Below are 25,310 nucleotides of genomic sequence, written 5' to 3'. Positions count from 1 at the left end.
AGTGCACTGATTGTAGGTCCAAATGAGGACAAAAAAAAACAGTCTCTAGCAGTAAGCTCAAATTTATGGGAGAGGGGTCCATTGGAGAGGAGGCGAGGTTAACCCACACGTAGGCTGCCATGGAGTCTGTCAGGAAATATCATTTTCTGGCAATTTAAACCAATTCATTTTTTTCTTTGTAAATGTCACTTTTTCTGTAGCCCATCCTACAGCAAGAATGAGAAAATGTATAGAGCCCCCCAAATACATACCAGACCCTTTAAGTGTAAGATGGATATTAAGGGGGGACCTTACACATAAAAGGGCAATCCCTTCAATAATGCAGCCTGGCTGACCAGGAAAGGGGGAGGGACAAGTGTGTGGTTCCACCCCTTCTCCTGAACCACACCAGGCCATGTTCCATTAACATGGGGGGCTTGTCAGGAGGGACTCCTCCCATGGAAAAGCACTGTGTCCCTATGGTAATGAGGACAAGGGCCCCATCCCCACAACCCTGGCTAAGTGATTGTAGGAGTCTATGGGCAGGGGGGCTTATCAGAATCTGGAAGTGTCCATATACAACCCCCCCACATGAATGAGTTTGGGATACATACTGGTAGTGCCCCTACTCATTCACAAAAAAAGGATTAAAGACCCTTGATGTTCTTTATAAAAAAATCCCCCCAAAAATTCTCTCACAGTAAATCCATCATCAATCCCATTGCCAACCCCCACTGGCTCACCAATAACCCCCCAATGACCCGCTAACACAGGAGCGATCTCCGACGGTAACACTCGCTGACTGATAGCGTCCTGAGCTGTCATCGGCTATATAAAGGAAGGGGCGGTAGTAATTAATCATAAAAAGAAGTGACAAGGGGGGTAATGTAGTATTGAGGCCTAATGAGATGTATAAGAAGGAAATATTTAGACAACTGAGTGACGCCTCCACATATATAAGATTACCTAGTAACCCCTTTCCAGCTCTGATGGAATCCTCAAACCAGAAACTCTTTCTTGCTTTCGAGGCGAACATGATGACTAAAAAGGAATGGGAATAGCTGAGAGTAGGGGAGTACAATAACCCCACATTCTACGTCATTCCTAAACTACATAAATCACTCACTAACCCACTGGGAAGACCTATTTTATCTACTATATACTATAAAGGGCTCTTTAGAACGGGTGGGTAAATATGTAGATGAATTTATAAAAGACCTGGTCACCAAACTCCCGTTGTACGTACAGGATATGCACAATGTCCTGATGAAACTACAAAACCTCGAGGTCCCCCTGAGGCCCTACTGGTGGAGATCGACATGGAATCCCTTTCATGTCGATTCCCCACAAGTGGAGCCTCAGGGCAGTTTCCCATTTCCTTGAGTTAGAACATCCCAATTTTGGAGCTCAAAATGAGTTAATCTCTGAGCTCTTGGAATTTGCTTTGACAAATACCGTAATTTCTTTCGATTCCTCAATGGGTTTTACCAGAAAATTAGGGGTACAGCTATGGGGGCCCCGGCCTATGGCGTTCCTCCACCTGGGCCTATGGGAAATCAATATGGTGTAAGGCTCGCCGATGTACCTCAGCCACGTGGCTACCTGGCTGAGGTACATCAATGATATCCTGGTAGTGTGGAAGGGAGATGAGGAGCAGCTCATGAGGTTCCTTCATGTCCTGAATGGAAATGAGAGAAACATAAAACTAACATACACTGTTGACTATAATACCATCCCTTCCTGGACTTACAAGTATCTACCCTGTTTCCCCGAAAATAAGACCTAGCGTGATTGTCGGTGATGGCTGCAATATAAGCCCTACCCCCCCAAATAAGCCCTAGTTAAAGTCCTTGTAGGTCTTATTTTCAGGGTAGGGCTTATTTTCGGGGAAACAGGGTAGAGCTTATTTGGGGGGTAGGGCTTTTATTGCAGCCATCACCGACAATCACGCTAGGTCTTATTTTAGGGGAAACAGGGTATAAAGGGGGGGTAAAATCAATACCCGTACATACAGGAAACCTACTGCAGCAAATACATTGTTGCAAGACTCAAGTCATCATCCTGAACCCTTGATTAAAAACACTTGCCACTCCCAGGCCAATTCTTACATTTCTCTCCTACATGTAAAAATCATATTTTTTTTGCTAGAAAATTACATAGAACCCCCAAACATTATAAATGTTTTTTTTAGCAAAGACCCTAGAGAATACAATGGCGGTTGTTGCATCTTTTTATCTTGCACGGTATTTGCGCAGCAATTTTTTGAACACTTTTTTGGAAAAAAAATGTTTTGTGCTTTAAATAAAAAAAAAAAAACAGTAAAGTTAGCCCAATTTTTTTGCATAATGTGAAAGATGAAGTTACGCTGAGTAAATAGATACCCAACATCTCTTGCTTCAAAATTGCTCACGCTTGTGGAATGGCGCCAAACTTTGGTGCTTAAAATCCCCATAGGAGACGCATTAATTTTTTTTTACTGGTTACATGTTTTGGGTTACAGAGAAGGTCTAGGGCTAGAATTATTGCTCTCACTCTAACGTTCGCGGCAATACCTCACATGTGTGGTTTGAACAGCGTTTTCAAATGTGGGCAGGACTTACGTATGCGTTCGCTTTTGTGTGTGCGCACATGGGAACAGGGGCACTTTAATTTTTTTTTTTTTATTGTTAATTTTATTTTATTTTTTTAGTTTGACATTTAAAAAAAAAAAAATATTTTTTTTTGATCACTTCTATTCCTATTACAAGAAATGTAAACATCCATTGTAATAGGAATATGGCATGACAGGTCCTCTTTACAGTGAGATATGGGGTAAATAAGACCCCACATCTCACCTCTAGGCTGGGAAGCCTGAAATAAAAAAAAAATGATCTCGACTTTGTTTGAATGCAGAGGCCGGGCGTGACGTCAAAACATCGCGCCTGGCCTCTGAACGATCATAGAGACTCCGGCAACCATCTGGTCTGCAGGAACTCTCTATAGTAAACATCCGGGGCCGGCAGATCCTGTCTCCGACTCACCGATGGCAGCTGTGAGTCGGTAGAAGCACCGGAGGGCAGCAGGAGGGGGAGGACATGCCCTCTTGCCACTCGTAAGAACGATCAAGCGGTGGAACAGCCGCTATGATCATTCTTATGGTGTAGGGAATCGCCGGCTGAAAAAGCCGATATCTGAATGATGCCTGTAGCTGCACCCCTCATTCAGATATCCCAGCACAAAGTCAAGGACATTGTATGACGGGAAGTGGTTTAAGGGGATCTCAGTAGGTCAATTCTTGCAAATCCGCAGAAAGTTCTCTCAAGACCAGGACTTTAGAGAGGAAGCATTTTCCAGAGATTTAGAGATAGGGGCTATTCCCATCAAGTCCTGAAAAAAGCCCATAAAAAAGCCTGGTCCAGTGATAGAAAGGACCTGTTAAAAGCAAAGTTAACACCCCAAAAAACTAGGAGGGCAGTGATGCCCCTACTAGGATAAATACCACAATGGAGACAGGTCAGAAATGTCCTCACAAAACATTGGGGGGATTCTGAACAAGTCCCCGGTGCTGGCAGACATTGTTGGCTCACACCCACAACTTGTGGCACGAAGAGCATGCAACTTGCAAGATGCTTTGGTCCATTCAGAGTATAGGAGGGAAATAGCCAGTAACTGGCTAATGGAATTACCTCCTCTCAGGGGCATGTATGCGTGTGGTCACTGACAAATATGTAGGTACGTTGACAGATCAGCAGTGTTCAACCAATACGGACCACACTGTCGAGTTCCAAATTAGGAACTTCATTGACTGTTCGACCTCCCGGGTAATATATATGCTGGACCTCTCGGGTAATATATATGCTGGACCTCTCGGGTAATATATATGCTGGAGTGTCCTTGTCAAAAATCTTGTATAGGGAAAACTAAGCGATGGTTAAGGGTCCGCATTGGTGAACACGTTAAAAATATAAGTGATGCCAACAAAGAGGACAAAAAGGAGAAGAAAAAAGGACTTGTCCCCAGTGGCAGCACACTTTGCCGATTTCCATAATGGCAAACCTGAGGGAATGAATGTAAAGGGTATTTACACCCTTAACCCATCACCACGCAGAGGTAACTTTAACACCATATTGCTCCAAAAGGAGAAAATGTGGATCTATAGGTTAAATGCACTTGCTCCCTCAGGCTTGAAAACCGAATGCAACTTTAAGGCTTTTCTTGAACAGTAAATCGATTTTAAACTTTATATCACTGGAATCTCAGGCTAAAAATGATAATGAATGTAAATTGAATGATTCCCCCCATCTCCTCCCATTCTCCTTTAACCACTTGCCGACCGCCGTGCGCCGATACACGTCGGCACAATGGCAGTGGTGGGCAAATGGGCGTACTTGTACGTCACCTTTAATTTGCGGGGCTAGTGGCCGCGCATGCCCACCGCGTACAGCGTGACCATGCCCGTGGGTCCCGCAGACTCTATGTCCGCCGGTGTCCCGCAATCGTGTCACGGAGTGGCATAACGGGGAGATGTAAACAAGGCATTTCCCTGTTCTGCCTAGTGACATGACAGGGATCTACTGCTCCCTGTCATCGGGAGCAGTGATCGTTGTCATGTCAGGGCTACATGTCAGTGGTAGCCCATCCCCCCCAACAGTTAGAATCACTCCCTAGGACACACTTAACCCCTTGATCGTCCCCTGGTGTTTAACCCCTTCCCTGCCAGTGTCATTTACACAGTAATCGGTGCATTTTTATAGCACTGATCGCAATGACAATGGTCCCAAAATGGTGTCAAAGTGTCCAAAGTGTCTGCCATAATGTCGCAGTCATGATAAAAATTGCAGTTCGCCGCCATTACTAATAAAAAAATTTAATAATAAAAATGGCATTAATCTATCCCCTATTTTGTAGACGCTATAACTTTTGCGCAAACCAATCAATATACACTTATTGTGATTTTTTTTTTTTAACCAAAAATATGTAAAATAAATATCGGCCTAAACTGAGGTAAAAATTAGTTTTTTTATATATATTTTTGGGGGATATTTATTATAGCCAAAAGTAAAAAATATTGCTTTTTTTTCAAAATTGTCGCTCATTTTTTGTTGATATCACAAAAAATAAAAACCACAGTGCTCATGCGCAGGACTCCCAATATGGCCGCGTAAGACGGGAGCTCCTCACTGCCCGAGCCAACAAGCCACCCTAGCACTGGAGCCGAGCCAGCAGAATCGATCGGGAAACACCCCCACAACATTCCTATGCCAGGCAACTCGGTCCGCCGTGACCTGGGACCACAATTCTTCGCCGAGGGAGTCCAGGCCGAATCCAAGATGGCAGCCACGTCTCAGCTACGAGACACACACACAGGGGGACAGGCACATCATTGCCCCAGCCACTTTAGCCTTCACTCCCCAACCAAACTCCAGCATCTCCCACAGTGTGACCCCATCGCCTGCATCCACAGAATCGCTCATAGAGCATTTGATGGACAATTACACGCTATCCCCTCTGAGTAATACTCCGGTACATCCAGAAGCCATTATCTCCCCAGGAGGCCCAGACCATGATATACCCCTGAATTCAGGAGACTTAATCCTCAAATTGTCTGAGTTACTTGAAAGGGGTATGTCCCACACTGCCAACAAAATTACTAGTGACATTCGCTCTGACTTCCAAAACCTGGGCACCAGGATGGAAGCAACAGAGCATAAGCTCGACGTTACGGTGTCCAAGGCCAACCAAAACACTGAACACATACATGTAATACAAGAGCAACTGGATGTGGCCCTGAACAGGATCTATGACCTTGAAAACTGTTCCAGGAGGGACAATTTCAGGGTCAGAGGTATCCCAGAATCACAGATGTCTCCAAAGCTTTAAAGGACATCATTAAAACCCTCATCCCTGCAATAACCCCACACAAATTGGAGCTGGACACAGCACATAGGTCACTGGGCCCCCCCAGAAAGGACTGGTCTCCCAGGGATTTAGTCGTGAAACCGCACTACTATAGTGTGAAAGAGGAGATTATGAAAATCTCACGACAACAAACCCGCATCTCCTTCCAAGGACAGGATATTCAGATCTTTGCGGACATTTCTCCCATGACCATTCAAAAACGCAGAGCCCTTAAACCACTGCTTCAGATCCTGTCACAGAAGGAGATCAAATATTGGTGGGCTTTCCCCTTCGCACTAAATTTTACCTATAAAGGCAAAACCTACTCCTTTGCTACCTTCCCAGAGGGCAAGCAGGTTCTCCTCTCCCTGAAATTCATTTCGCAGGACCCAGCAATGGACACCTCAAATCTTCAAGCAGGATCCTCCAAGTGCCCTACTCCTAAAAGCCGATTTCCTCCACGTGGAAGACAAACAGAAGTAAGTGTGTAAAGGAACCCATGCCTACCCGAAGACGTATAAAACACTAACTCATTCTTCTTACTCCTCAGGGCACTGCCCTGTTCGGCAAATTCAAACGATCTGAGAGACCCCCCTGATACCCCCGCACTACCCCATCCAAACCCTTTGACAGGATTGCCTATATACCCCATCTTTTGTACTGCAGCCGCCCCTTAACAAGAGTTTGGGACAAAAGGAACCTAACCTAACACGCGACTTGCCTGAGAGATGCCACCCGATAAACATAAGAGAACCCACACTGGACACTCGTCTGGCGGCCTCAAGGACAGCCACCAATATCCCAAGCTCACGAAGGTCTGGACTAAAGCAACTCATCCCGAAAAAGGGGCCTCCAAGGGCACAATTCGCTAAAACTGGGCGAAATATGACTATGCCCAACCCTCCCCACCCTCTCTCCCCAGACCCCCTCCCCCTCCCCCAACTCCCCTTTCTACCCTCGAATCCCCTACCCCACCCTTCCCCTTCCCCGACTTGTTACAAAGGGCTAAGTTCTAGTTGTCCTGCTGACTATGTTCCAATTTTGCAATATCGTTACAGTTACTATTTTTGTTAAAGTTTATACTTTTTAATTGCTTTTTCATATCTCCAGGGTTGGCTATGGCTGGGGCAGCAGTCATGCACCTCCATCCATCTCTCGACTATGGGTTTTCCATCTTCGAGTGATGGAACAGTAGTCCTCTCTGAAGGCTACCTCTATTTTGTATTTGGCGACGAAGGGAGGGACCTTTCCCCCTCCCTTCGCCGCAGCCCCATGTTATGCCTATTTGCACTTTGTCTCCCCCTCTCTTTCTTCTTTCTCACTAACCTCTTTTCTCTGGTTGCCAGTCCACAGATGCCACTACTCCTTCTCCCAGCTCCAGGTCCCAAGTCCATCGCCAAGCTTCGCCCAAGATCGTTCCATCTCATACAAAAAGGGGTAAGTGATGTCTATATCGATATACCCCTCTCTTCCCAAGATCATGCCTGTTAACAACACACTTCCCCCTCTCTTAGAATAGTATCCCATAATGTGCAGGGCCTTAATGCGACAATCAAGAGAAGAAAAGTCCTTCAGTCATACCACTCCCAAAATATGGCAGTGGTATTGCTACAGGAGACACATTTTCCAATACGGTACACCCCCCCCCCCCCCCCCACTCCCTCCATGCCCACTATCCCCAATTCTATCTAGCAAATGCCGAAGATAAAACGAAGGGTGTAGCGATCCTTTTTGCAAAATCATGCAAATTCAAGGCCCTTCAGGTAAACAAGGACACCGAGGATAGGTTTATCTTAGTGAAGGGGATGATAGATGACCACTTGTATTCATTAATTTCTTACTATACTCTCAACAAGGGTCAAGCTAAATTTTTTCGAACAATGTTCCAAACCACAGGGCCTCTGCTGGAGGAAACAGCGATTTATGGAGGAGACTCCAATATCGCGTTCGATATTGACAAATCTAGACCACCTTCAGCACAACTCACCCGACCCAAGAAAATTAGTTCCAGAACAGCCAAATTGATTTACCAACAAGGTCTCGCCGACATATGGCGGGAACTTAATCCATCTAACAGGGACTACACACATTTCTCGAACCCCCACCAATCTTACTCCAGAATTGACCACATATTTATTTCTTCAATACATATTCCCGCAGTAAACAAAGCCTACATCAGGGACACAGCCCTTTCGGACCATTCTATGGTTATCCTCATATTACAGGGCCACCTCACCAAACCTTCCCTTCCACACTGGAGACTCAAGGAAACTTTACTTAATGACCCAGTCCAGGTCCTAGTTATTGACAAAGCACTGAAAGAATATTTCCTCCTAAATAACGTAGAGGGAATCTCGGCTGAGACTTTATGGGCGCCCGCAAAGCTACGATCTGGGGAAAACTAATCCAAATAGTAACACAAATTAAAAAAGAAAGAGCCTTGAACGTAGAGAAACTTGAGAGAGACTTCTTAGCTTTATGCAAACAGCACAAAAAGGATCCGACAAAGGTCCAAACCGCCCAATTAGACACGGCTCAAATACCATTAAACCTAGCGCTCACGGTCAAGGCCGAGAGTTCCTTACGTTGGAGTGGAGCGAGATTTTATCAACAAAAAGACAAAATGAGCACGATGCTAGCCTCTAAGCTATCTCCCAAAACCCGTACCTTCTCACTTCCTAAAATCATACTACAGGATGGCTCAACGACCGTAAATCCCCAACGCATACTACAGTCTTTTCAGGCTTTCTACTCTAAATTGTACCAGAAAGGCAACACGGCGGACAATTCCACTATGGAGGCCTTTCTAGAAGACCTAAATATTCCCACACTTCATGAACACCATACAGAAATTATGGAAGCCCCCATCTCACCAGAAGAAACCCTAGAAGCGATCAAAAATCTAAAAGGAGGTTCGGCTCCAGGTCCGGATGGGTTCTCCCCCTTTTACTATAAAACTTTTTCTGACACCCTAGCCCCCCCGCCTAACATAATTTTTCAATTCCAAACGAAAGGGCGATCCCATAGATACCCACCTTAACGCGGCTTTCATCTTGGTTATTCCCAAACCAGATAAAGACCCAAAACAAGTAGAAAACTACAGACCTATCTCCCTAATTAACCATTTGACGTCCGTGCTATAGCCGAATGACAGCCACAGCACAGACCTGAATTGACGGCCTCCCCTGTGCACGCGCCCTGTGATCACCGAGTCACTGAGACTCGGGTGATCACCGATCTGAGTAAAGGGTCGGTCCCGGCCCCTTACCATGTGATCAGCTGTCAGCTAATGACAGCTGATCACATGATGTAAACAAAAGCTCGGTAATCGTTTTTTTTTCTGCTGACAGCAGGAGGAGAAAAAAAGCCATTCACTGGCTCATCTGGAAGGGACATCAGTCCCGAAGAGGAAGAGGAAATTATGCCTCATCTGTGCCACCTAACAGTGCCTACAGTGCCCACGAGTGCCACCTATCAATTTCCCACAAGTGCCACCTATCAATGCCTACCAGTGCCACCAATCAGTGCCACCTAGCAGTGCTGCCTATCAGTGTAACCAACCAGTGCCCATTATTGCCACCCATCAGTGCCCATCACTGCCACCCATCAGTGCCCATCACTGCCACCTATCGGTGCCCATCAGTGCCGCCTCATTAGTGTACATCAATGAAGAAGAAAAATTACCTGTTTTAAAATTTTTATAACAAAATATAAAAAAAAAAAAAAAAAAAAAAAAAAAAAAGGTTTAAATTCGGACTGTTTAAATTTTTTTAACAAAAAATTAAAACTGCAGGGGTGATCAAATACCACCAAAAGAAAGCTCTATTTGTGGGAAAAAAATGATAAAAATTTCATTTGGGTACTGTGTTGTATGACCGCGCAATTGTCATTCAAAGTGCGACAGCACTGAAAGCTGAAAATTGGTCTGGACAGGAGGGGGGTTTAAGTGCCCAGTAAGCAAGTAGTTAACAATGATTTAAAAATACTCACCAAAATTTGGGCTAATAGAATGAGTTCCTTTATTAACCATTACATCCACAAGGACCAAGTGGGATTTATCCCAGGAAGACAAGGCCCTGACCAAATTAGGAGGGCGATAGACATCAGCTTGATCCTACAATCCGGATGGGATGGAAGAGCCCCCAGGAAGGTCTCCTTTTATCATTAGATCTGCAGAAGGCCTTCAGTTCCCTCTCGTGGCCTTACCTTTTCACAATCCTAAGGCGTTGGGGGTTCGGGGAGAGCTTCCTGGGGCTATTAAAATCCCTATACTCTACTCCTGAAGCTAGGGTCAAACTTCAGGGTTTCTACTCCAACCCCATTAAAATCGCCAGAGGAACTAGGCAAGGCTGCCCTCTATCCCCACTCATCTTTGCCCTAGCGATTAAAACTCTAGCCATTGCAATTAGGTCAGATCATAACATTCAGGGGGTATGGTGTGGACAATCCGTCCACAAGTGCGCACTTTTTACCGACGATATCCTGCTCTTCATCACCTCTCCAATAACCTCACTACCCAACATAAACAAACTTCTGGAATCCTTCGGGAACATATCAGGCCTAAAGGCGAATATGAACAAATTGGTCGAACAACTGAAACCCTCTTTCAAAATTAGGTGGAGCAATTCCTCAATCCGTTATCTAGGGATAAACCTTACCCCTAAGATTGATAAACTTTACCAGGCAAACCCCCCCCCCATGTATCGCAAACTAGAAACTGATCTACAAATGTGGTCCCTACACAACATATCATGGCTTGGTAAAGTCCACTCCATCAAGATGACCCTTCTTCCTAGGCTCCTCTACTTATTTAGATCCCTCCCGATAGCAATTCAAAAAGATCATCTAAAGTCTTTCCAGGGAAAGATAATCAAATTTATCTGGGGAAGAAAAGGATACAGATAGATAGGTCCGCGCTTAGGACAATATGAGAGCTGCTGCCTATTCCTGATTGGTACCCCAAAGGGTCCCAATTTAAATAAGTGAATGGTATGGGAATAAAGACGGCGCTGCCCTCTATTTAATTGGGTGCTATAAACTAGTGTAGTGAGTGAACCCTGATAATAAAATTATGTGTCAATAGTGCAATCTCACAGAAATTTCAGAAATAACCAAAAAGCAAAAAAACATAAAATCAAAAAATCAAAGAACAAAAAACCAAAGAAAAACCGTAACCTCAGTACATGAGACACTAATAAATAAATGTAAATAAATTATTTATTTATTTATTTATTAGTGTCTCATGTACTGAGGTTACGGTTTTTCTTTGGTTTTTTGTTCTTTGATTTTTTGATTTTATGTTTTTTTGCTTTTTGGTTATTTCTGAAATTTCTGTGAGATTGCACTATTGACACATAATTTTATTATCAGGGTTCACTCACTACACTAGTTTATAGCACCCAATTAAATAGAGGGCAGCGCCGTCTTTATTCCCATACCATTCACTTAAGAAAAGGATACAGATTAGCCAGACGCATGCTCTACAGCCGTAAAACACAAGGGGGACTAGGTCTTCCTGAACCCTCTAGATATTATCAAGCTGGTAGACTAGCCCAACTATCAATGGTCTACTCTAGATATGAGAAACTTGACTGGATTAATATAGAGAGACAGGCGGTCCCAGCATACACCCTAGACTACCAAAAACCTAGACCCCTAAAAAAGTCCCCTACGCTATCCCGCTCCATAAAATTGTGGGACAACATGACACATCTTCCCTCTCTGACATCCGACATTCACCCACTAGCTCATATATTTCAAAACCCTCTCTCTAATCCAGGTATGGTCATCAAATCCTTCCAATGGTGGCTAGATAAGGGGATGTATCGTATTGGACACTCTCTTTGAAACACTGCATTGAAAAGCTGGAACTCCCCGACTCAGAGAAATTCAGATACGATCAGATTTCCCACTTCCTCTGCTCTATTTGGAAAAACAAACCCACTCCCCCAGAATTTACAAGCTATGAGCGCTGGTGTGGCCAGGGATTAGGGCAAAAGGGGGGTATATCCATAATCTACACATCACTTTCAGAACCCACCTCCAAATTCCCGTACATGGAAGCTTGGGAAAGAGACTTGCAGGAAACCTGGGAACTGGAGGAATGGCATAAAATGGGAATGAGAGCATATAAAAAGGTATTATGAACATTTCATTGATAGAAGCAAATCTGAAAGTATTGACTAGATGGTACCTGGTTCCCTTGAGATTAGCAATGATGTTTCCCTCTACCTCCCTGCTTTGCTTTAGAGCAGTGGTTCTCAACTCCAGTCCTCGGGACCCACCAACAGGCCAGATTTTAAGTATTACCTTGGGGAGTTGCAGACTAGAATACTGCAATCACTGAGCAGCACCTGTGATGTATTGCAGCTGTCTTGCAAACCTGGTCTGTTGGTGGGTCCCGAGGACTGGAGTTGAGAACCACTGCTTTAGAGACTGTCAAGCCCAGGGTTCTATGCTCCACATATGGTGGGAATGTCAGAGAATCAGAGGATTTTGGAAAAAAATATTAAACCTTATCCAGAGAGCCTCTAGCCTCTCTGTCTCAAAATCCACTCAAATAGCGTTACTGAATGCCCACATCCCCAGGATTCCTAAACATTCCCAAAAACTGATACCATTTATGCTTATGGGAGCCAAAATCACTATTGCTAAGGCCTAGAAGAAACCAACAGTCTCTCTCTTGGCCGCCAAAAGAAAAATCACTTGGATCATGTCACAAGAAAAACTGGTCAGTACAATAAAGGATACCGCAAAAACATTTGAAGCAATCTGGGAACCCTGGGCTAGGTACTTAGGCATCTCCCTCATCTCTGGAGTCCATGCAATATGAATAAGCACTTAAGCTTCGGGCACTGGCAACCACTCCCTATACCCTCTCTTTTTTCTATCCTCTCCTATCACCTCTTTTCTCTTCTATTATTATTATAAGTTTCAAGATAACTTGTTTAGGTACTGGTAGTTGGAGTATATGCCTCCACCATCTTCACAATTGCAGGAGCACACAAGCATTAGCTATAATCCTTTAGGGTGGTTCCTGCCCCATGAGATTTGACAACTGTAGTGTATAGTATACTCACCTATGGACAGTCATGCTACTCGGGAATTTGCTGTTATTCCCGGTGGGCAAGACAGGTCCTGACCTCGAAAGAGCACTTATCTTAATTTCCGATACAGTCAGTCACACAGTGTGAACCCCTACGGGGTGTCAGGTCTGACTTCCGACTTTAGTGTTCTAGCTTCTTTTTCCCCTGCTCAGCTGAAACTCAGGTAGACCTTATAATGAAGGGACTATATGATGTTGAGTGACTTGTTGTTATCTCAGTTGAATACCTCTGTCCTGTCTTAAAGTGAAATGATGGCTTTAAGTTGTAATGAACTGCTTTTCAATAAAAGACTTAAAACTGAAAAAAAATAAAATAAAAACCACAGAGATGATCAAATACCACCAAAAGAAAGCTCTATTTGTGATAAAAAAAAAAGGACGTCAGTTTTGTTTGGGTGTAACGTCGCACAATTGTCAGTTAAAGCAGCGCAGTGTCAAATTCCAAAAAAGTGCTCTGGTCAGGAAGGGGGTAAAATCTTCCGGGGGCTGAAGTGGTTAAATAATCTAAATAATGTTTAGATATATTAATAACAACATCAAGCTTTCTGCTGATCTTCTGCTGTCTATTTGCCCCTTTTTTTTTATTTCTGTTAATATAGTGTTAATGCTTGAACCACGAAAACCAGTAGCAATTCATTAGTATGTGGTGTTGATGGTGAGGGTGACATCCAGTGATGAAAAAGGGTATAAATACATGACCACTACTAACTCCTCCCATCCCTGAAGAAGCCCATGCCGATTGGGCAAAACATGTCAGCTGTCACGACATCACGCGAGTGACGCTCTGTCATCATCCTTGATGCAACTGTGGATGCCTGCACATGTTCAACGAACTCCTTGAGAACCGCGGCATCCATCTTGAGAAAGGCACGCCGAGTTGCTGCGATAGAGACCAGGCGGATGAGTGGAGATTGCTCCAGAGCAAGACCAGGGCTACTGTCCCTGCCCCCGACTGACTCCCAGTGCATTGCCTGGATGAGTGAGCAGGTCATCTCCTGTCATCACGAACACAAGTCTACATTTATACCTGACTTCACTGAATATATGCCTCTACAGCCTTGTATCCAGTGGGCTGAAATTCCAGGCGGCTGGGAAGACACACAGAACAGCAGACTGTGATTAAGTGGATCCTTTTCTTGACCGAAATACTCATGGAGGCACACATTTGCTCATACAAGTCCGAAACCTGTGCAGTAACTTCAACAATTGATCAGAAAATTTGGGGAAAAGTAGAAAATAAACCCGGATATGAAGGTGACATTTGTGTACGAGGAACACCTTAACAATTACCACCATTTTATTCTCCAGGGCCTCTGCTTTCAGAAAAATATATGTTTGGGGGTTTTATCTAATCTTCAGGCCCAAAATCTCCATATTACCATGTGTGCAAAAATAATGGAAAACCAGCTCTGGAAGTGAAAGGGTTAATGTGAGCTAGATGGGATCACTCTGCTGTGGTCACACTCTAAACATTAGAGCTCCCCCTAGCTGCAGCCTGGTAATAACATTGCTAGGAGGTCTATTCATTTATCAGCTACAAACTTCCCATCTTAATATACACGTCTCCTGACATTTAGGGGTTTATTCATAAATAATTTACATAGCAATCTGCCCGGTGACAATGCATGTACATCCCTTCTGTGTGAGTGGGGGGACTGAAGGAATGAAGCGATCTCCTGAGCTGGTTGAAAGTTTTCCATCAAATGAAAATAAACAATGTTATATTTGTTCATTAGATGGTGATAACTTCTATGAGTCTTAGCGCCATCTAATGGCCAAATGTACATTTTCATGTTTAAATCAATGGTTGGTTTAATATTGTTGCTTTGATTATCTTATATCCTTCGGTGTGTACTGGACTCACCAGTGTATGAGGATGACCTCAGTTATCTGTATGAAGACATGTCTGATGAAGGAAACTAAGAGGTCTACGTCTAGAAAATTCATTGGAAGAATGTGACAATCACTCATCCAGCCATTACATATTCTGGCCATAATGTAACAAAGTGATTTCCTATGATGGTCAGCTCCATCTAGTGACCATAATGAGGTATTTTTCCTGACATACCTCCATTAGTAAAAATATCACAATACTGCATTATGGCCACTAGATGGAGCCAAGGAAATCAGTGTATGAAATAAAATACATCCAATATTCATCACAGCTGGGCAAATGCCGGTCACATTCGTTCAACTATTTTTTTTCAATATTTAAAAAAAGAGGAAGATTTGGCTACTATAAATGTACCACATCCAATAATATACATATATATATATATATATATATATATATATATATATATATATATATATATATATATATATCTCATTTCAAAAAGAACCTTGAATGTCGGACTTGGTGTGAAAAAGGCCAAACATAAAAATTACATGAATCTTTCTTACAAATACTAAAATGATGTGTTAAAACCACATGGGAACAAATCCATCAAAAATTAGGCCATAAATATTCATAATAACCCATTTATCTTTTCTGAATTGTCGACGCGTTTCACATCAATAAGCTTCCTCAGGACCTTCAAAGCCTTGGCAGCAAAGAAAATCAGCCTAACTAAAAAAACACACAGAATATAAATGCATAGCAATCTCATAATTTTATAACATTGTAAATTATCATCTGTGCCACTTACACAACACTTGGGGGATATAGCAAGGAAACGGTGATAAATGGTAGTGTCAAAGTAGCTTACACAGTCAGCTGGTCATGAGTTATAAAGATTAGCGGGATAATAGACATGTGCATGAAAAAAAGTTAAGTAAAAAAAAAATTTTATTTTTTTATGTGTACAAAATTAAGTTACACCCAAGATCATAAAATCCCCCCCAAAAATTCTTATGCCCCCCCACCCCCACATATACGCATGTACAAACATAAACTCACACACTGGAGCGCCTACGCATGAAAACGTTGATTGCGATACACATGTTACATAATCGCCACGCACTCCAGAATGAGAGCAATAAATTCTACACCAGACCTCCTCCGTAACACTATACTGATGACCTATAGGGGGCTTTTACATCGTTGCCTACTGAAAATATAGGGTACTGAAGTTTATCACCATTTCACAGGCGCACGCAAAATTTAAGGTTGGACATGCTGGATATCTATTCAGTGCATCCTCGGCTTTTATATTTTACTCAACAATTGGGTAATTTATTGCATTTTTGGGCCCCTTGAAATGAACTTCAGTGTGTTTTCTACTGAAATTCAGACTTTTGCAATAATATCGTGTGACATAAAAAACTGAAACTACCACTATTTTATTCTCTAGTGTGTCTGCTTTTAGCAAATATATCATGTTTTAGGGGTTTTACATAATATTCAGCCCTAAAATTATTTTTTAAATGTGTGCAAAAAACAAAAACAGCTCTGGCAGTGAAAGGGTTAAAAGGAAACGTTCCCCTTCGGGAAGATGTTACGTGTTCCTGTTCCTCCAGTGGCTCAGGGATCCGAGTCCTCTGTGTGACAGCAGTGCGGGGAGAAGTTCCCTGTACCGGCTGTCACTTTATGAAAAGAGCACGGCCGTGCCATTCATTCACAGAGTTCTGTCCTTTGCCGATGTCGGCTTGTAGTTTTCAATGAACTCCCACACCGCTGCTGAACTCTCTGGTAGATGATTGGTTCTTCCTGTCACTGTAATTGGCTTCCCGTATAATGTACAGGCAGACAGATTACACGGACAGTCTGCAGGAGTCCTACATAGCACCAGCCATCAGCACATCATGCAATGCTTTCTAGGCTCCTAAAAAATAGTAAATTAACATTTTTTTACCTGCAGAAAATGTGCATTTATTATTTTTTTATAAAAGGTGAACTTTTCCTTTTAACAGAGCGGACACCGGAGCATGATTTGTCTGCTCGGCATGCGCTTGTACTGAGCACCCAAGTTATAAAAGCCCCAGACATTCCTAAAAGCACCTCAGATTTATATACGGTTTTGGTTAAAATGATCTTTTATTTTATCAGGACAAGGAGATTGTCATGAGGGACAAGTTGATTGGGACCCCGATTTAGTCCCTTGGTCAAATAGTTTTTTTAAAAATGTCCACACCCCCGGAACTGTTTCTTACATGATGAAGATCAACCATGGAGTATATGTGAGGTGTATATCAGGTGTACATGAGAGCTGTGATGTCCAGCAACATTCATATAGAAGACATTTCCCGCACTCAAGGCACTAATACACCTCGAGGGTTGTGTGGGATCCCTGATGTACAGGAAGACAGGACTTCAGAGAGGAACATTTCCCTCACTCAGGACAGGAAAGTGGCTTCTCCCCTGTGTGAGATCTCTGATGTGTGTAAAGATTGTGTCTCAGTGAGAAACATTTCCCACACTGAAGACAGGAATATGACTTTTCAGCTGTATGAGACCTCTGATGTGTTTGAAGATTGACCTTATGTAAAAAACATTTCCCACACTCAGGACAGGAATATGGCTTCCCCCTCCTGTGAGATCTCTGATGTCTGTTAAAACTGGAATTGTCTGAAAAACATTTCCTGCACTCAGGACAGGAATACGGCTTCTCCCCCGTGTGAGATCTCTGATGTATGTAAAGACTGGACTTCCGGGTAAAACATTTCCCGCACTCAGGACAGGAATACGGCTTTTCCCCCCTGTGAGATCTCTGATGTCTGTTAAAACTGGAATTGTCTGAAAAACATTTTCCGCACTCAGGACAGGAATACGGCTTCTCCCCCCTGTGAGATCTCTGATGTGTGTAAAGAGTGGACTTTACTGAAAAACATTTCCCACACTCAGGACAGGAATACGGCTTCTCTCCTGTGTGAGATCTCTGATGTATGTAAAGATTGGACTTCTTTGCAAAACATTTCCTGCACTCGTGACAGGAATACGGCTTCTGCCCCATGTGAGATCTCTGATGTGTGTAAAGATTGGACTTCCGTGAAAAACATTTCCCACATTCAGGACAAGAATACGGCTTCTCCCCTGTGTGAGATCTGTGATGTGTGTAAAGAAGGGACTTGTGTGAAAAACATTTCCCGCAATCAGGACAGGAATACGGATTCTGGCTTGTGTGAGATCTCTGATGTGTGTAAAGATTGGACTTCTGTGAAAAACATTTCCCACACTCAGGACAGGAATACGGCTTCTCACCTGTGTGAGATCTTTTATGCGCATCAAGATCGTATTTTGAACGGAAACCCTTCCCGCACTCAGTACAGGAAAACCTCTTCTCTGTTGGAAGGACGGCACCGTCCCTCACAGTCTGAGGTTCCTCAGGATAAGAGGAATACGATGGTCCATCTACACTGTGTGGTGCCGGATGGACATTTGAGGTAGTCGGGTTTTCTCCTGGACTATACTGTGTGATGTCCTCATCTTCTACTTTACAGTCTGGAGACAAAGTGAGACAATCCTCTGAGGTTTTCCTCATCTCCCGTCCATCTACTAAAATAGAAATAAAAAGATTATTACTAGACATGAGCAGATTGGTTCCCCTAAACCAGGACTCCACCCACATCAGGCAGCTTTGTCTCTGAGGATCTTACAATTCCACCCTCAAGGTTACTAGTAAATGGGTCCTCTGATCTCCTACAAGTTCATTTCTTTATTCATGGACCTTAGTCAGAGAGTGAGGAAACAATGAGAACTATCTTTTATAGGAGTGACAGTGATGAGGGGATTATAGGATGAGTGTCCCCACCCCCTCTATCACTCATTTCCATCTTCCCAACACAAGAAGTCCTGCACTTCCTTATTTAGTCCATGATTTAGTCATGAATAACAGTGGGGCTGAGCCCCACCAGAGGTCAGAGAGTGAGGATGGGAGGAGAACAACCAAGATGAAGACTGGACTGATCCTGAAGACCACTATCATTGGGTTATTGACTCCTCCCTCATTATCACTTTCTGTTTAAGGTTCCAAAGTTTGAGAATGTTATCACATTATTATCAACATGTAAAAGTCTGATACAAGATACAACAGTTAGGATTTTATAGTATCAGAAGTATGTAATGTACAACATAGAGTATATAGTGCAAGGGTCAAGAGTATGTAATGTACAATATAAATTATATAGTGTAAGGGTCAGGACTCATAATATTGGTATTCAGTAATCAGTGGAAGTTTAAATGTTTACTGGAGACATCCCACACCGCTGCCTCCCATCCTCTGAGACTGCACTCAGTGACTTGGGTCTGAGGACTATACAGACATATCCCTCCACCCGGCAGACAACAGAGTAAGTAACCCTAGTAGAATTATCTGTCAGAGATCTTGCCATACCAGGGTATGGGGCAGAGGACCCAAAACACATACCCCAGGTGCCTAGTTCTAGTAACGCCTATGGTTAAAATGAACATTTTGCTGCCAGCTGAACCCCAGAATCTCCATAAATCCAGTCCAGATACCGTATATACTCGAGTATAAGCCGACCCAAATATAAGCCGAGGCACCTAATTTTACCACAAAAAAACTGGGAAAACTTATTGACTCGAGTATAAGCCTGGGGTGAGAAATGCACAGCTACTGTAAGTGGAAAAGAGGGTCAACAATGCCCATTTGCAGCCTCACTGTGCCTATTTGCATGCCTTACTGTGCCCATTTGCAGCCCTGAACTTCAAACTCGGTAGTTAAGGATTTATTGATGCCCCCTAGCTGCAGCCAAAATTTGGGGTCTCTGGACCCAAAGGGTTCCGAAATGACATTGCTGCAGATGGACACAGTTGACCAAAGTGCTTGAAATTTTCCGAACTGACTTTGGGGCCCCATATCTTGGGGCCACTTGGTGCTAGGAACCCAAATTTTGGTGTGCAAACCCAGTGGAACTAGCACTACAACATATCCAAAGCTGGGATTCCTAGCACCAAGTGGCCCTAAGATACGGGGCCCCAAAATCAGTTTGGAAAATGTCAAGCACTTTTCTGCAGCAGAGAATGACATTTTCTGAACCGACTTTGGGGCCCCATACAGTGGGGCAAAAAGTATTTAGTCACCACCAATTGTGCAAGTTCTCCCACTTAAAAAGATGAGAGAGGCCTGTAATTGTCATCATAGGTATACCTCAACTATGAGAGACAAAATGTGGAAACAAATCCAGACAATCACATTGTCTGATTTTTTAAAGACTTTATTTGCAAATTATGGTGGAAAATAAGTATTTGGTCAATATCAAAAGTTCATCTCAATACTTTGTTATATATCCTTTGTTGGCAATGACAGAGGTCAAACGTTTTCTGTAAGTCTTCACAAGGTTGTCACACACTGTTGCTGGTACGTTGGCCCATTCCTCCATGCAGATCTCCTCTAGAGCAGTGATGTTTTGGGGCTGTCGCTTGGCAACACAGACTTTCAACTCCCTCCAAAGGTTTTCTATGGGATTGAGATCTGGAGACTGGCTAGGCCACTCCAGGACCTAGAAATGCTTCTTAGAAAGCCACTCCTTCGTTGCCCGGGCGGTGTGTGTGGGATCATTGTCATGCTGAAAAACCCAGCCACGTTTCATTTTCAATGCCCTTGCTGATGGGAGGAGGTTTGCACTCAAAATCTCACAATACATGGCCCCATTCATTCTTTCATGTACACGGATCAGTCATCCTGTTCCCTTTGCAGAGAAACCGCCCCAAAGCATGATGTTGCCGCCCCCATGCTTCACAGTAGGTATGGTGTTCTTTGGTTGCAACTCAGCATTCTCTCTCCTCCAAACATGACGAGTTGTGTTTCTACCAAACAGTTCTACTTTGGTTTCATCTGACCATATGACATTCTCCCAATCCTCTGCTGGATCATCCAAATGCTCTCTAGCAAACCTCAGATGGGCCCGGACATGTACTGGCTTAAGCAGGGGGACATGTCTGGCACTGCAGGATCTGAGTCCCTGGCGGCGTAGTGTGTTACTGATGGTAGCCTTTGTTATGTTGGTACCAGCTCTCTGCAGGTCATTCACTAGGTCCCCCCGTGTGGTTCTGGGATTGTTGCTCACCGTTCTTGTGATCATTTTGACCCCACGGGGTGAGATCTTGGATGGAGCCCCAGATCGAGGGAGATTATCAGTGGTCTTGTATGTCTTCCATTTTCTAATTATTGCTCCCACAGTTAATTTCTTCACACCAAGCTGCTTGCCTATTGCAGATTCAGTCTTCCCAGCCTGGTGCAGGTCTACAATTTTGTTGCTGGTGTCCTTTGACAGCTCTTTGGTCTTCACCATAGTGGAGTTTGGAGTGTGACTGTTTGAGGTTGTGGACAGGTGTCTTTTATACTGATAACAAGTTCAAACAGGTGCCATTAATACAGGTAATGAGTGGAGGACAGAGGAGTCTGTGAGAGCCAGAAATCTTGCTTGTTTGTAGGTGACCAAATACTTATTTTCCACCATAATTTGCAAATAAATTCTTTCAAAAATCAGACAATGTGATTGTCTGGATTTGTTTCCACATTTTGTCTCTCATAGTTGAGGTTATATCTATGATGACGACAATTACACGCCTCTCATCTTTTAAGTGAGAGCACAAATGGTGGCTGACTAAATACTTTTTTACCCTACTGTATCTCGGGGCCACTTAGAATCCCAGCTTTGGATAGGTTGTAGTGCCGGTTCCACTGGGTTTGCACACCAAATTTGGGGTTCCTAGCACCAAGTGGCCCTGAGATATGGGGCCCCAAAGTCAGTTCAGAAAATGTCATTCTCTGCTGCAGAAAAGTGCTTGACATTTTCCTAACCGAATTTGGGGCCCCGTATCTCGGGGCCACTTGGTGCTAGGAACCCCAGCTTTGGATATGTTGTAGTGCTAGATCCACTGGGTTTGCACACCAACGTTGGGGTTCCTAGCCAAGTGGGCCCAAAATACGGGGCCCCAAAATCAGTTCGGAAAATGTCATTCTCTGCTGCAGAAAAGTGCTTCACTCGAGTATAAGCCGAGGAGGGAATTTTCAGCACAAAAAAAAGAGCTGGAAACTCGGCTTATACTCGAGTATATACGGTACATAAATTGTGTCTGCAGCAGAGAGAAGGAAGATTATCCGAGAGAAATACAGGAATACAGGACGGGGAATACAGCTCAGGAAAGTGACCAGGGGATTACAGGCTGATATCACCCAGTCCCCGCCCTACTCTGGACCAATCAGTGAGCAGTATGGGTGGAGGAATGTATTTAGTGTTAATGACCCACCTGTGCTGATCTCTGTAGGAGTGTCCTCCTCTATAAATGTCCCCGTTATTCCATCCTCCTCCATAGACTGCTGATCATCCCTCACATACCTCTCTTCTTCTTCTGCTTTAACCTCAAATTCTTTATCGATTGGATCTCCACTCTAAATCAAGAAAATGAGAGTGAATATCATCTGTAAAATATAAGCTTTATTATTGTGACATCACATAAAAAGTATACACATTGTCTCTATAAGTGTGTTTTATAAGCTCCGTCCCACTAACCTTGTAACAGTGAGGGAAGATGTGATCTTCCTGTGTGGAATCCCGGGAATACAGAGGACGGGGACATCTCTCTGGTGGGTTTCTGGTATTAGGTGGCTCCATCATATCCTTGTGTCCTTCTGAAAACTCCTCCATCACTCCATACTCCTCATCCTCCTCTTTATACTCTTCTTTAACAACAATATTATCACCCCCAATGTTTCCACTCTGAATATATAAAAAAACATTCATTGTAAAAAACATGCTGTGTATAAATCAGGCCTACCAAAAATTGTCAATCATCTACCTGATGATGGTGAGGGATGGTGTGACCTTCCTGTGTGGAATCCCGGGAATACAGAGGACGGGGACATCTCTCTGGTGGGTTTCTGTAGCTGGATGACTCCACTATGGTGTCCTGGTACAGGCCTTTGTGTCCTAGAAACTCTGACTCCTCCATTCCCCTATCCTCCTATTTTATCTCTTCTTTACCCTCAACTTTAGAACCTCTCAGGTTTTCACTCTAAATATATAATAAAAATTACATAAATTGTAGATGCAGATAATGTACAGATCCTGAGACAAAAAAAGGGAACAGAGGATTGGGACTTTAGATGAAGCACGCAGGTGTAAAAATTCAAATTGATTGGAAATCAATAATATGTTACATGAGGGTAATCATGAGTAGACATAGATAACCAATAATTCATTCATAGATATACATACAGTAATGGCAAATTGCCACATAATAATACATATGGCATAATACATGGAATGATTTGGTCAGGTAAAACATATCATTTGGCATAAAAACACGGCATATAGTAGCTCTATGCATTTTGTGGATTCATCCACTCTTCAGGAGCACTGTAGTATGATAAAAGGAATATCTATATGGTCTGACCATCAAGGAAGAGAAATTAAAATTGAATAAATGGGAGGTAAAGTTAACTAGGAAAGACCCCCCCCCCCCCCAACCACTCTCAAAAGTACTTACATTATATGTATCTTTGTAATGGGGGTGTGCCAAAATGAATCAGAGAACCCCTAGGGGTATCACTGGCGGGGGGAGCTGAGGTGGTTTTGACGGCCCGGGACTCAACAAGGATGATTTCCAAGGAAAGAAATTCAAAAAGATGAAAAAAGTCATAAATGACCAAAAATGGTGAAACCAAAAAAAAAAATAAAATATAAAAAACATACTAAGAACTCATATATTGTGCCGTATGTCCTATACCTTCACCAAGTATAGGGCATACGGCACAATATATTGTCAGAATACAATAGTGCAGCGGGAAGGATTCCCCCATCCCCCTCCAATGTGTGGATGAGGGAATCAGTTCTGTTTTTTTACTATTCCCGCTGGCTGAACGATAAAACTGAACCATGTATGACCAGCTTTGGAAGGAAGATATATTAATCATCAACTGATCCCCCTGAAGGGGTTAATCTACATATTACCTCCTCTGCCGTCAGATCCTGCAGCGTCTTCTCTCTACGTCTCCATCCTAGCAAATGCAGCTTCTTGCCTGTATCTGACATCACTTCCTGTCTGTGTTCCATAGAGACTTCCTGTCTGGATAGAGGTGAGATCACCATCTTGTGGAGCTCAGAGGAACTGCAGCCCCGAGAAACATCTCATAGTGTGAACACGGCCTTGTGCTGTGTGTGTATGTACTGTATATCCTTCCCCTTTCTCTCCTCCCTGAGTGTGTATGAAGAGGCGGAGATCTGAGCGTGTATGAAGAGGCGGAGCCCTGAGTGTGTATGTAGAGGCGGAGCCCTGAGTGTGTATGTAGAGGCGGAGCCCTGAGTGTGTATAAAGAGGTGGAGCTCTCAGCTTGTATGAAGAGGCGGAGCTCTGAGTGTGTATGAAGAGGCGGAGCTCTGAGTGTGTATGAAGAGGCGGAGCCCTGAGTGTGTATGAAGAGGCCGAGCTCTGAGTGCGTATGAAGAGGCGGAGCTCTGAGTGCGTATGAAGAGGCGGAGCACCTGAGTGCGTATGAAGAGGCGGAGCTCCTGAGTGCGTATGAAGAGGCGGAGCTCCTGAGTGCGTATGAAGAGGCGGAGCTCCTGAGTGCGTATGAAAAGGCGGAGCCCTGAGTGCGTATGAAGAGGCGGAGCCCTGAGTGTGTATGAAGAGGTGGAGCTCCTGAGTGTGTATGAAGAGGCGGAGCTCCTGAGTGTGTATGAAGAGGCGGAGCTCCTGAGTGTGTATGAAGAGGCGGAGCTCCTGCTGGAACAGCGGTCGGAGGAGGAGTCTAGGAGGGAGATGATAGAAAGCGCAGCAGACTTGCAGGAGTGAGCGAGGAGGATCCAGTTCCTTTGCCATCGGAGGTGAGGAGAGTGTGAAGGATGTTGGTGACTCTGGTAGGTTTTTAGTTTATTTAATATAGCAGCAAATATTAGAAGGTTAAAGAAGTGATGTAAAGTGGAAGCAGTGGATCTGCAGGGAACAGCATCTTGAGCACAAAGCCCTTTATGTTGTATATGAATTTTCACATGGATCAATTTACCTAATATATTGATAAACATCATAAGATATGAAGTAGGTGTAAAGTGGAAGCAGTAGATCTGCAGAGAATATTATTTTGAGCACCTAGTACTGTCTGTAGTTACCTTACCCTCCTGTTGGCTGGTGATGAAGAGGAAAACAACACTCACACAGTTATACTTGAATAGTAACCTTATTTACTGTAATTGTTTTAGAAGGTTTAAACTACAATGATTGTACTGTCAGACCAACATAGTCTGACAGTCAACTGAACTTTATATTACAAGGATACAACACATCTGACAGCCAACATCCGGCACATCTAGCCATCCACCATCTGGCAGAGCCGCCCACCATCTGACACATCTGCCGCCCGCCATCTGGCACATCTGCCACCCGCCATCTGGCACATCTGCCCGCCAACATGACTAGAAGATCGAACTGCGCAGAGGAGGCTCT

General features: G+C 43.6%; 2 protein-coding genes across 2 annotated transcripts in view; both read right to left on the bottom strand.

Moving 5' to 3' along the window:
• LOC141121834 (uncharacterized) overlaps positions 1-25,310 on the bottom strand; it is a 315,649-nt gene that overhangs the window by 123,590 nt on the left and 166,749 nt on the right. The gene's annotated exons all lie outside the window — the stretch shown is intronic.
• Positions 15,561-24,032, bottom strand: LOC141121874 (uncharacterized). The gene is made up of 5 exons (XM_073611632.1): positions 23,819-24,032; positions 22,665-22,880; positions 22,379-22,585; positions 22,116-22,257; positions 15,561-18,395 (listed from the first exon to the last, which is right to left on the bottom strand). The coding sequence occupies exons 2-5, from the start codon at positions 22,815-22,817 to the stop codon at positions 17,233-17,235; spliced, it is 1,665 nt and encodes a 554-aa protein (XP_073467733.1). The 5' UTR covers positions 22,818-22,880; positions 23,819-24,032; the 3' UTR covers positions 15,561-17,232.

The sequence above is a fragment of the Aquarana catesbeiana genome, unplaced genomic scaffold (genome assembly GCF_042186555.1).
Source record: "Aquarana catesbeiana isolate 2022-GZ unplaced genomic scaffold, ASM4218655v1 unanchor233, whole genome shotgun sequence".
Taxonomy (NCBI): Eukaryota; Metazoa; Chordata; class Amphibia; order Anura; family Ranidae; genus Aquarana; species Aquarana catesbeiana.
Note: the sequence above shows the minus strand (reverse complement) of the source record. Positions and strands in the feature narration are given on the sequence as shown.

Bases quoted from the DNA above. Each gene is read 5' to 3' on its own strand.
- LOC141121874 (XM_073611632.1), bottom strand. From the start codon at position 22,817: ATGGAGGAGTCAGAGTTTCTAGGACACAAAGGCCTGTACCAGGACACC. The intron at 22,586-22,664 runs GTAGATGATTGA...TTATATATTCAG, and splicing joins CCATCCCTCACCATCATCAG to AGTGGAAACATTGGGGGTGA. The intron at 22,258-22,378 runs GTTAGTGGGACG...TTCTTGATTTAG, and splicing joins TCTTCCCTCACTGTTACAAG to AGTGGAGATCCAATCGATAA.